This window comes from Notolepis coatsorum (genome assembly GCF_963971535.1).
Source record: "Notolepis coatsorum genome assembly, chromosome: 4".
NCBI lineage: Eukaryota > Metazoa > Chordata > Actinopteri > Aulopiformes > Paralepididae > Notolepis > Notolepis coatsorum.
This window is the reverse complement of record NC_140168.1, coordinates 142,637,954-142,651,885: the sequence shown is the minus strand read 5'-3', so window position 1 is coordinate 142,651,885 and position 13,932 is coordinate 142,637,954. Positions and strand designations below refer to the sequence as shown.

Genomic DNA, 13,932 nt, shown 5'->3' with positions numbered 1-13,932 from the left:
GTCGGTCTGGGAGGGCGAAGACTATCACATGCTTCCTCCGACACATGTGTACCCAGCCCACCGCTTCTTTTCACCTGGCAGCGCGGACTCTCACTGGGGGAGTGTAACGTGTGGAAGGGTCACACTACCTCCCCCAGATCCTTCCCTCGCTGTGCAGGCGCCCCGACCGAACTGTAGGAGTCGCTGTTTACAACGACCAGGACCCACCCCACCGGCTTTCCCACCCGCTAACACTGCCAATTGTGTTAGTATGGACGGCCGACCAAGCCGGAGGCACCGCTGACAGCTGGATTCGATCCCACTGTCTCTGCGGTGGTAGACAGACGCTTAGTCCGCTGCACTACCCGGCCACCCAACTGAGTCCTTTCTAAGCACATCTGTTCTTCATACTGGATATACCAGCAGCTCCAGCTAATGTAATGTAATGGGGCCACTCTAAAGTCTGTAGAAAACAACCTGAACCCTACTCCACAGTGCTCCCTAAACACACCTACTCCACAGTGCTCCCTAAACACACCTACTACACAGTGCACCCTAAACACACCTACTACACAGTGCTCCCTAAACACACCTACTACACAGTGCACCCTAAACACACCTACTACACAGTGCTCCCTAAACACACCTACTACACAGTGCACCCTAAACACACCTACTCCACAGTGCACCCTAAACACAACTACTCCACACAGTGCACCCTAAACACACTACTCCACAGTGCTCCCTAAACACACCTACTCCACAGTGCACCCTAAACACACCTACTCCACAGTGCTCCCTAAACACACCTACTCCACAGTGCACCCTAAACACACCTACTACACAGTGCACCCTAAACACACCTACTCCACACAGTGCACCCTAAACACACCTACTCCACAGTGCTCCATAAACACACCTACTCCACAGTGCACCTTAAACACACCTACTCCACAGTGCTCCATAAACACACCTACTCCACAGTGCACCTTAAACACACCTACTCCACACAGTGCACCCTAAACACACCTACTCCACAGTGCTCCCTAAACACACCTACTCCACAGTGCTCCATAAACACACCTACTCCACAGTGCTCCATAAACACACCTACTCCACAGTGCTCCCTAAACACACCTACTCCACAGTGCACCCTAAACACACCTACTCCACACAGTGCACCCTAAACACACCTACTCCACAGTGCTCCATAAACACACCTACTCCACAGTGCTCCCTAAACACACCTACTCCACAGTGCTCCATAAACACACCTACTCCACAGTGCTCCCTAAACACACCTACTCCACAGTGCTCCCTAAACACACCTACTCCACAGTGCTCCCTAAACACACCTACTCCACAGTGCTCCATAAACACACCTACTCCACACAGTGCACCCTAAACACACCTACTCCACACAGTGCACCCTAAACACACCTACTCCACAGTGCTCCATAAACACACCTACTCCACACAGTGCACCCTAAACACACCTACTCCACACAGTGCACCCTAAACACACCTACTCCACAGTGCACCCTAAACACACCTACTCCACAGTGCTCCCTAAACACACCTACTCCACAGTGCACCCTAAACACACCTACTACACAGTGCTCCCTAAACACACCTACTCCACACAGTGCTCCATAAACACACCTACTCCACAGTGCACCCTAAACACACCTACTCCACAGTGCACCCTAAACACACCTACTCCACAGTGCTCCCTAAACACACCTACTCCACAGTGCTCCCTAAACACACCTACTCCACAGTGCTCCCTAAACACACCTACTCCACAGTGCACCCTAAAGCAAAGCAGTGTGATGTGGGTGCTCCTTTGAGTAGGTTTAAGTGCTTTTAATAGTGGCCCCATTACTTGACATTAGTTCTGTGGCTAGTTCCGCTGGGTATCCAGTATGACGTGCAGCATGGATTGGGCCGAGAGTGAAGATGGACTGCATTTATATAACGCTCCAAAATTCTGAAGTTACCCTTTAAATCAAAACAACAATATTTTGTATAAAAGAAGTCAGTGGACTAATATACACCAAGGGACATTCCTGCTACGTAAGCTCAGTGTGTCACGCATCAACCACCAGTTGCCTGCAGGTGGCGCCAGAGAGACGCCCACACTGACCTCATACTCCTCCATCATCTTCCTGATGCCGCTGCCCTTCTGGCCAATGATGTAGCGATGGAGCTCATAGGACACCTCCACCTCCTCTGTTATAGGAACCAACGCCTGGGGGGGAGAGACCATGGTGAAGAGAGAGAGGGGGGGGGGGGGGTAGAGAGACCATGGGGAAGAGAGAGAGGGGGGGTAGAGAGACCATGGTGAAGAGAGAGAGAGGGGGGGGTAGAGAGACCATGGTGAAAAGAGGGAGGGGGGGTAGATACCATGGTGACGAGATGAGAGATTAGGACATAGCAATTCATATGAGAGCGAGAGAGTGAGAGGAGAGATAGGGAGAGAGCAAGACAAAGAGGGGAGAGGAGAGAGATTGAGAAAGAGTGTAGTAGTATTTGGTAACCATAGATAGACATATGTTGCCTGAAACTGGTGTTCAAATCAAACTAATGTGTTTTAGTCTTGTAGAAACATGTCAATCAAAAATAGGTTATCATTAAACCTGATTTGACGAGGCTGACAAGCTTAGAGAGTGTGTGTGTGTGTTAACAGAGACCGGGGGATCACCACAGGAGGTGATTTGCATTCAACTGTTGGCAGCTGCAGACAGACAGGATACTGGTCACGCAGGTCGGCCAATTCTATGTAAAACCAGAGATAACATCTCCCTGAGAACAGTTGGTTATCTCACTTCAAAGTAGTATCGGGTGTCCCAACAGACGCACCGGCATTCTCATGTGACCACCTGGCTTTCTCCTGCCTTGCTTAACACAACGTACATTTTCAAATGTCTATTACTATACTTAGATTAGTTTGATATGAACTACAAATGGGCCTGTTTATATTGTGGTAATAATTCTGAATTAAATGATATGAAATATGACATGGGTATGACGGGGAATCACAGAGTTTGAAATTAGGCCACGTCTGAATCTACATTGGAAAATACTTAAATGTGTTGAATACTAACTGTATAAAAGAGATATTGATGTAAGTTAAAAGAATGATTAGGCCTCATGTAGCATCAAGATAAACTGTTCAATTATGATATCTCTGTGTTTATGTAATCAATCTCAATTCGAATATATATATATCTTAAGTTCAACAACCAAAGTATTATGTTAGTTAGATGGTGTTTGTTCTTTGATTGAAAAACAAAGGAAATAAGATGGTGGGCCCTCCTCCGTTTTCAAATACTCTGTGCAGGCCTGGGATTGGAGGAACACATCTGCTGATGTCACTCTGGTGACATCACGCAGATACTCCAGGCTTTTGATATAAGGGGGGTGTTGTGACGGTGGAAGGATCACTCTGAAACGGAACCACCAGGACAACACCCCACCTTTTTCACACAGCGGACGACGCGGGCAGAGGAGATCAACAGACAAAGAACATTTGGAGGGAGAACAGACTTTTCTTTGTTCATCAGCCAGAGAACAAAGACCATCAACAATTTATCAACTAGCATTCTTTAATCTGATTTCTTAGAAGGACGAGAGCGGCATAGTGCTCCGGTACCTTGAATCTTTCTTTATTGTAATTTGTATACACACTGAACTTTGATTAAACAGCTGCCAGTACACCTTCTCCTCTTCATTTCTCCTGCTGCTCAGCTGTCGTCAAACAAGACCTTATGGTCTTTTGAGAGTACAAGGGTTTTTAGGGGACTTCAATTCACAACGCAGAGGACGATCAAGCTGGTTCTGACCCATCAGAACCAGGACAGAGACCTTTGTGACTTCAAGAGCGAAAGAGAGAGAGCCAGAGAAAGAGGGAAGAGGAAAGGAGAGAGATAGAGCAAGACAGCTTGAGTGAGAGAGAGATAGGGAGAGCAAGACAAAGAGGGGATAGGAGAGAGATAGATAAAGGGAGCGAGCGAGAGAAAGGGGAGAGGAAAGGAGGGGAGAGAGAAAGCGAAACAGAGAAAGAGGGGGGAGGAAAGGAGAGAGGAGTCAAGTATTCCTTTATTAATCCTCTTGGGGAAATTCAGGTGTCATAGCAGCATGGGGGAGGGGGGAGGGGAGGTACAGGCAGGAAAGAGATAATAATAGTCTGTGTATGTGTGTGTGTGTGTGCGTGTGTGTGTGCGTGTGTGTGTATGTGTATGTGAGAGAGAGAGGGGATAGAGTGAGTTAAACAGGCAAGGTCAAGAGGGACAAATGAAGTAGAACTGATAACTGACTGAACTGAGTGTGGAGTCTAGTTCAGTGGCTCCACAGAGAGTATATTAGGTGTAGGGGTGGGCGTGAGTAATCGATTGATCGATTACTCACGGCTATGAGAAAACTCTATCTTAAATTATTTACTAGGACACACTTTTTTACGATGCTAGCTTGTGAGAATTCGGTGTAGCCAGCTAGCGTTGATGCTATTCAATGCTATCAACATTAGCTAAATAGCTAACCAACGAAATACAATTACAGTACCCAACTAACATTAATGCCATTCAGAATGTATAACATAGCTACAACACACAATAACGTTAATACAATTACATGCATCATTGTTTACAATGAACGAGTGGGGCTAGTCGAAAGGACTGGACACGGACAAGTTAAACATCAATTAATTGAATACAACAGGTAGTTTCGAGCTGTGCTGTCGTGCCTACGCACCACAGGGCTATTCTATTATATACGGCTTTGACGCGCTGCTGATTAAAAACAGCAGCTCTTCCTCCTCATCGTCGATTGCCTGTAGCTGCATCTAACGTTAGCTAACGTTAAAACTAACCTAAAGTTAGTTGTTCACCAACAATCTTAACATTTGTTTTAGCGTTAGCTCAAAAACACAGAACCGGACGACACAAGTTGTCCGCTCATAGATGGGTTCCGCTAGCGATAACAACAATACTTCCGGTCAGGGGTTTCAAAATAAAAGAGCAAAGTCTAAAACACCGGAAAAGACGTTTATTTTGTACAGCGTTTTCCTCCACGAGTAATCGATCACTACTCGAGTACATCATGTGATCAATCGATCTGTTTTTTTTTGTAAAATGCCCATCCCTAATTAGGTGTAGGTGTGAGTCTAGTTCAGTGGCTCCACAGAGAGTCTATTAGGTGCAGGTGTGAGTCTAGTTCAGTGGCTCCACAGAGAGTATATTAGGTGCAGGTGTGAGTCTAGTTCAGTGGCTCCACAGAGAGTATATTAGGTGTGAGTCTAGTTCAGTGGCTCCACAGAGAGTATATTAGGTGTGAGTCTAGTTCAGTGGCTCCACAGAGAGTATATTAGGTGTGAGTCTAGTTCAGTGGCTCCACAGAGAATATTAGGTGTGAGTCTAGTTCAGTGGCTCCACAGAGAGTATATTAGGTGTGAGTCTAGTTCAGTGGCTCCACAGAGAGTATATTAGGTGTGAGTCTAGTTCAGTGGCTCCACAGAGAGTATATTAGGTGTGAGTCTAGTTCAGTGGCTCCACAGAGAGTATATTAGGTGTGAGTCTAGTTCAGTGGCTCCACAGAGAGTATATTAGGTGTGAGTCTAGTTCAGTGGCTCCACAGAGAGTATATTAGGTGTGAGTCTAGTTCAGTGGCTCCACAGAGAATATTAGGTGTGAGTCTAGTTCAGTGGCTCCACAGAGAGTATATTAGGTGTGAGTCTAGTTCAGTGGCTCCACAGAGAGTATATTAGGTGTGAGTCTAGTTCAGTGGCTCCACAGAGAGTATATTAGGTGTGAGTCTAGTTCAGTGGCTCCACAGAGAGTCTATTAGGTGTGAGTCTAGTTCAGTGGCTCCACAGAGAGTCTATTAGGTGTGAGTCTAGTTCAGTGGCTCCACAGAGAGTCTATTAGGTGTGAGTCTAGTTCAGTGGCTCCACAGAGAGTCTATTAGGTGTAGGTGTCAGTCTAGTTCAGTGTCTCCACAGAGAGTCTATTAGGTGCAGGTGTGAGTCTAGTTCAGTGGCTCCACTGCATGGTACCTACTCGACTCTACTCTACTCTGCCTTTTCGGTTTTGAAGGTTTTCCATTGCCAAAATACCTGGTACCAGGTACTTTTTTAGTCCCTGCTCTGTCGAGGTTCCAAGCGAGTAGAAGTGGTACCAGAAAAGTGACGTGAAACACTGCAGACCACTGATTGGTCAGAAGAGAGAAGCGTCACACGTTGGAGCGTCTGCACAAAAACAGAAAGCCGCCATCTTTAATGCCTCGCTTAGGATTCATTATTTGTTTGCAGCAGGAACAAGATACAGGAACAAGAACAAAAAAGGATACATTCACTGTGTACTCTGCCTCATTTATTGATGAAACAAAACCAACATCAACACAATTTACCACCAAGAGCGGAGGGTTTAGTCTCACAAAAAGATAGCTGATTTGTTAAGCTTGTTGTTAGCTTACGTGCTAATGTGATTGCGTTTTACCATGGCTAGCGTACATAGCATGATCAATATAACTCGCTATTGATTGTTTGTACTAGTAACGTTAATGCTAGTAGAATAGACACAACGTGAGGTAATCATCATCCATTTTAAACCGGTTATTACCTAATGCTAACGTTAACGTTAGCAGATAGACACGAGAGTAACGTTAAAGCTTGTTGTTAGGTTACGTGCTAATGTGATTGTGTTTTACCATGGCTAGCGTACGTAGCGTGATCAATATAACTCGCTAACGTTAACGTTAGCAGATAGACACGAGAGGTAACGTTAACGTTAGCAGAATAGACACAACGAGAGTCTGGTTAATGTTGTTATTGATTGATTGATTGATTGAAACTGTGTTTACTCTGGCTTGCTCCAAGCCCTCACGGACATAGCTATGCTCACAGAGCTTTCATGCTGTACGCCAGCGGCCCGCCTCCCCACACGGAGTACCAGCTGCAGTGGAAAAGGAACGAAGTACCAGGTACCTAAAGCGAGTAGAGTAGGGTAGAGTCGAGTAGGTACTATGCAATGGAAAAGAGGCAAGAGAGTATATTAGGTGCGAGTCTAGTTCAGTGGCTCCACAGAGAGTATATTATTAGGTGTAGGTGTGAGTCTAGTTCAGTGGCTCCACAGTGAGCAGACAGAGAGTCTTAAGGTCTGAGGAGGACAGTTACGTTACCAGCAGGGCAGCCTTGGCCGGCTCACACTTCTCCGATCGCCCCGAAATGGTGATGATGTCACACTTGCGCGGGACAAACTCCGCCTCCGGGCTGGCCTCGCCGTTCTCCAGGGGCGGAGCCTCCTGACCTGAAGATCAGTCATCAGTGACTATTCTGTCTCGTTTTGTTTGTTTGTTTAAAAAGTACATACATCAAGTTTTATCTGGTCACATTCTTAACTCAATCAGCGCCAGAGGTCGCTGTGTACCGTGTGGTAAGAAGGCCACCGCTTTAAAGTATAGGAATACATGGCGGTGTTTGCAGGGCTCAAACTATATTATATATCATAGCTATGGATATAATACTATTGCCCATTTGACATAGAGTATCTATCGTTCAATTTGTGAAAAAGAAAAAAATTTCATCCATACATTCCCGTTTTATACTGTGGTGAATATGAGTATAGTTTTAGAGTAATCCTGTCTAATCCCAGAAAACGACGCTATGCAGCAATACGTGCATTTCACTCAAAACCGTGCCGTTTCTCGCCTGTATCAACAATAAATCTGAAATCAACGCTATATTATCGTATTATGTTTCATCATGAATGCATGAAAGGGTGGGGGGGGGGGGGGTCGTTTTTCTATGCTTTGATCGTCACCAACGGAATACGTTACACACACACATTACACACATACGCTCGGATCGCAGTGAAGAGATTCTTGGATTAACGCAAGATTGATACCATATAGCCCTTACCTTGACTAGGATGTACTCCAAAAAGACTATTCCAATTATCTGATCACCATTCCAAGTATTGATGTCGATCGTGTTGCCAACATAATCCACCAAAGAACATGAACCGGGAGTGCTCGATTCTCCTCAATCCATGCGTTATAAACGCTTGTCCAGCACGACAAGGAAAACCACTTTAGATCGACGCACAGCCCAAGCCAGAGAGTTTCAAAGGATGTGCAATACCGCCCGCAAGGCGGCAGGCGGCGGTATTGGACGTTTGCGATCTCAGACTCATTTCCCAATGATAACACAGGCTCCCTCGATGGATTATGAATGGGAATATCGAATAAAAGAAATAACGATAGAAAACCCGACTTTTCTCTGGTTTGGCGCTCAAGCGTCGGCGAGTTAACCCGACTTTATTCGCGTCCAATGAGTTAATAGTCCTCGAGTTGGCAGTAATGTGTGCAGAGATGACTCCTATGTGAGTATCCTGTGTGTGTGTGTGTGTGTGTGTGTGTGTGTGTGTGTGTGTGTGTGTGTGTGTGTGTGTGTGTGTGTGTGTGTGTGTGTGTGTGTGTGTGTGTGTGTGTGAGAGTGTGTGAGAGTGTGTGTGTGTGAGTTGTGAAGAAGGCACGGCAACGCCTCTACTTCCTCAGGCACCGAAGGAAGTTCCAAGTCAGTCAGAAGATCCTTAAGAACTTCTACTCATGCACAATAGAGAGCATCCTGACTGGCAATATCACCTCCTGGTTTGGGAACAGCACCGCACAAGACTGTAGCAGACTACAGTGGGGCGACGTGGCTCAGGGGTAGAGCGGGGCGTCCAATGATCGAAGGGTTTGTGGTTCGAATCCCGCTCAAGCCCATGTCCATCCCATTCCATTACCGTTGTGTCCTTGGGCAAGACACTTAACCTACTTGCCTCGTATGAATGTGTATGCATGTGAATGAATGTTGGTGGTGGTCGGAGGGGCCGTAGGCGTTGATTATTCGCCACGCTTCCGTGAGTCTGCCTCAGGGCAGCTCTGGCTGCAATTGTAGCTTACCACCACCGGTATGACTGTGTATGAACGAATAATGGACTCTGTGAAGCAATCTGAGTAAAGAGAGAGCGCTATATAAATCCAATCCATTATTATTAATAATTTATTATTATTACAGAGAGTGGCCCGTTCAGCCGAACGCACAATTGGAGGGGGGCTTCCCACTATCCAAGACATTTACAACAAGCGGTGCATGGGTAAGGCTAAGAGAATAATCAAAGACTCCAGCCACCCAAACAACTGCCTCTTTGAACTGCTGCGGTCAGGCAAGCGATACCGGAGTCTCATGGCAAGCACAGAGAGACTAAGAAGAAGCTTCTATCCTCAGGCCATCAGAATGCTAAATGACAATAACACTATGTAACAACCATCAAATGCACTCACAGCACACACATCCACACGCACACACTCACTTTAAACAAACAACTCACTGCAGCACCTACTTTAGAACACCTAAACACACTTTATATTTATATTTATTGGCAAAGAATTTGCATTACAACCCATACCTCATTACACCTTACTGTAAATTGTACCTTATCCCATTTCTGCATTGTACTGTATAGTATATAGTATATTGTATTGTAACTCAGTTACTTTTCTACTCTGCATTGTACATTGTATATATGTATATATATATTGAACACTTTTGTCTACGTACTTTACTTCTATTTTATACTCACTATACTTATTTTATACTTATCTATTTTTATCTAGCACAATCTCTGGAGCAAAACAGAAAGAAGCATTTTATATAAAAGTATTCTGTACTTCTGTATGACAACTAATAAAGAAACTTGAACTTGAACTTGAGTATTTACTGTTCTATGAGGACTTAAGGAAATAACAGTGGTGTGTGTGTGTGTGTGTGTGTGAGAGAGTATTTACTGTTATATGAGGACTTGGTGTGTGTGTGCGTGTGTGTGTGTATATTAGGGGTGTAACAGTACGTGTATTCGTCCCACGAATTTACGGTACGGCCGTCACGGTGCGGTACGTGCTGCCATACGACGAATACGCCCCACAGCGCACACACGCGAGTCGCACATGCAGGCACTCGCGAGGTCCGTGCGAGAACAGCGCGCGTGGCCGGGCACACGAGTCAGACTTCAGAGCGGCGAAAGTGCACGGAGAAAGGCACATCTTTACATTGGAACAGCTGCAGGGTCATTACAATTTTACAGTTTTCTTTCGTTTTCTTGTTCGCCCAATAACGTTAACCAAATTAAACCAATGGAAAGAAACACACGCGTCGCCGACACACACACACAAGTGCCAACAAACACATCAACATTCTCCCCCGCCAGACTCACAGGCACAGCTCATCAAATTAAAAAAAGAAACATACTTTTCTGGACAGATCATCTGAGCGCCACTGTGTTTAAATCCAAATAATCCTCTGCCATTGTTGTAATATGTCATCTGTTCTCTAGTATTCAGTCTCGTCGTGAAGTTAAATTCTCTCTAGAAGTGAAACTTAAACTTAGCAAGGATAAGTTGTTAAAGGGGCAGTAGGCAAGTAGATGCCTGAACACAGAATGACACTAGTATCACTGACTACCACGGCAAGCCTATAGAAAATTATTCTATTTAATAATAATAATTATCATAATTATCATAAATATAATATAAAAAAAACTTTAAAAAAAATGTATATTAATAATAATTTGCCACACTCTTGGCCAGACGGAGAATACTCCTAGCCTGGAAACTGTCTACACCTCCCCCCTTCTCCGCCTGGCTAAAAGATATGGTATCGTTTCTAAAACTAGAGAAGATTAAGTATGCACTTAGAGGAGTTAACGAAAAATTCTTTAAAAAGTGGCAGCCGTTCATTTCCTACTTTAACAGCCTATCTGTTCTCCCTCCTGACTGAGTGTCTTCCTTCTTTGAGTGATCCTCCCATCTAACCAGGCCCAACAGTAATATGTAATACCACCAGATAACTATGTAGATACTCTATAATTGATTAATGTACCATATCTGACTCAGACTATTTTCCTTTTGTTTACTATTATTATTATTATTTTTTTATTATATTATTATTATTATTTTTTTGTTATTATTTTTGTATTTTGTATTTAATTTAATTTAATTGTATCATTGTAAGTAGCAATTGTTATTACTGTCTGTAATCTAACCTTTTCTCTGGTTGTATGTTATGTACGTAACCCTACCTGTTGATCCGTGGGGTGGGTTTGGGGGTGGGATGGGTGGGGTAGATTATACAAAAAAAGGAAAAAAAAGGGTGAATGAATAATTCTGACTTTGTAATTGTACAAACTTGCTTCACCAATAAAACTTTTGCTTTAATAAAAAAAAAAAAAAATTATTTGCTGTTGTACCGAACTCGTACCGAACCGTGACCCAAATACCGAGGTACGTACCGAACCGTGGCTTCTGTGTACCGTTACACCCCTAGAGTATATATATTAGAGCTGGGCCGTTAACGTGCTGCGTTAACGCGATACTAGTATCACGCGATAATATAATTGACGCAGTTAATCTAATAATTTATTATTATTTTTTTTTTACATCTTTTTTTTTTTTTACCTTTATTTACCCTGGGTAGGTTCGCTGAGCACAGATGCTATTTTTCAGGAACGCCCTGCTTCACATTCACACAGTTCCATTCACACCTGGGAGCTGCCCAGTACAACCACAGTTGACACCATTGGCCACTGAGCAACTCCACTGGAGCAGTTGATTTGCATTGGCAGGGTTTGGCCCTGTCTGGCACCCAACGGGAAAAATATTATAGGCACTATAAGTAGACACCGCTACATAAAACAAGCTGGTCTGCCTGAGTGACTGGTGGAAGAAGGAGAAATAGAGATTGGACTGATTGAGTCAAGCCATGTCACATAGTTCAAGTTTGAAATGCTTCTTTCTGTTTTGAGAGTGTGCTAGATACTGTACTGTACTGGTAATATTATTTATTTGTGTTAACTTCTGAATAAAACAACTTATTAAACACAAGTACATCTTATTGAACATTATTTTGATATTTCATTACCAATTATCATAGCAAAACAGCTTTTTCAAACAGTCTGTAATGCATTTTGGAAACGGGAGATGGGCTCATGGTGTAATGGGCCACCTGGCCTGAGAAACGTAAGGAGGAAAGAAAAAGTAAAGTAAAAAGTTTTTTTTTCTGAGCCATTTTAATCTAGATTAATCTAGATTAAATCCAGGGTTGCAGATAGATTAATCTAGATACATTTTTTTTATCTATGCCCACCTCTAATATATATATATAATATATATATATATTTCTTTTTTCCACATTCATACCACTCAGCTAAAATGACTGCCATGGTGGATTAAATCTAAATGTAACCTTTGAGCAAGGGTTATTAACCTGCTAGAGTGGCTGGTAAGAGTCGTGTAGGCAGAACTACCAACCACAGCTAAAATAGATCACCATCTCACAATGCACCCGAAAAACAACACATCTAGAATCATAAATAACGAACGTTTAAAATCAAATATGAAACAAACAGGATAATATAGGAGGAGTTGTTGGAGGATCAGACAGCACCTGCTGTACAGAGTATGAACAGACGACCGCTTGGTGTTTTGTTACTGACCCGTGTTGCTGTCGTCTCTCTCGGGGAACTTGATCTGGACCTCGTGCTCCCTGGTGATCTGCTGGATACGGCAGCCTTTAGGACCCATGACGGCCCGGTGGTACCGCTGGGGGATAGCAACCTCCAGGCTCACCTGGGACTCCTGCAGGGGGGAGGAGGGATGAGGGGGGAGGAGGGAGGGGAGGAGGAGGGGGGGGGTCAGGTAACACTCGGACACAACAACACAAAAGAACTACACAGTCCATGTAATCACGGGTGCATTCCATGTTGTTTTAGACTTTAGAGAATCCTACACATCCTGATCATTTGTCTTAAATGGACAACATTTTTAATACATTTTGAAAGCCATCAGACTTTCCTAATCCTGGTTGAGAAATGCATTCACACCGTCAAATCCTCCAGTCGACGAACGCTCGAGAAAGAAATATATAAATACAATGCAAACTTGCAATTATTAATTAGGACGGGTTTTGACTTAACCCTCAGAATCTGCAGTGGTTCGTTATAAAGCTCGTCAGTAGAGCTACCCCCCCCCCCCCCCCCCCCCCCATGTACAGTCAAACACAACACACGCTCTTCTCTCACCAGGTCCTCTATGATCTCCTGGATGCGTCTCTTGGCGGCCTCCACACAGTCCTTGGCCCCCTTCAGAGTGACCCGCTGGCTGTGGGCTCCGGTGCGCGGGAAGCTGACCGCCACGCCACCGTACTCCTCCGCCAGCTCCCGCAGGACCTGGCCGCGCCGGCACACAAAGTGCCGATGGTGACGCACGTCCACCACCATGCCGTCCTCCACCACGTCGTCCTGCAGGCCGGAGGGACAGAGACATGTTCACTCCAGATCAAGAGAAACCAAAAAGAGTCGGAATTATGTACATAATAATAATAGATAGTTTTCCTCATGTTCTGTGGGCAGTGGGTAACATTTTACTGTACTGCCATGGGAACTAAAATACATATTTGTATTGGAATATTATATCTATATGAAGTATTTGTGTGAGTGAGTGAGTGAGTGAGTGAGTGAGTGAGTGAGTGAGTGAGTGAGTGAGTGAGTGAGTGAGTGAGTGAGTGAGTGAGTGAGTGAGTGAGTGAGTCTCCCTCTCAGCCTTCCTACTGTCTCAATAAAGAACCTTCTCTCCTCTGTCTCGCTCTCAGCCTTCATACCATCTCAATATAGAACCTTCTCTCCTCTGTCTACCTCTCAGCCTTCCTACTGTCTCAATAAAGAACCTTCGCTCCTCTGTCTCGCTCTCAGCCTTCATACCATCTCAATATAGAACCTTCTCTCCTCCGTCTCCCTCTCAGCCTTCCTACTGTCTCAATAAAGAACCTTCTCTCCTCTGTCTCGCTCTCAGCCTTCATACCATCTCAATATAGAACCTTCTCTCCTCTGTCTACCTCTCAGCCTTCCTACTGTCTCAATA

The 13,932-nt window shown here is 44.5% G+C and overlaps 1 protein-coding gene across 1 annotated transcript in view; it reads right to left on the bottom strand.

Moving 5' to 3' along the window:
* hdlbpb (high density lipoprotein binding protein b) overlaps positions 1 to 13,932 on the bottom strand; it is a 141,574-nt gene that overhangs the window by 27,945 nt on the left and 99,697 nt on the right. Inside the window, 4 exon segments of the mRNA XM_084312332.1 lie at positions 2,126 to 2,230; positions 7,156 to 7,283; positions 12,510 to 12,651; positions 13,095 to 13,313. Of these exon segments, the coding sequence (XP_084168458.1) occupies positions 2,126 to 2,230; positions 7,156 to 7,283; positions 12,510 to 12,651; positions 13,095 to 13,313 (594 nt within the window).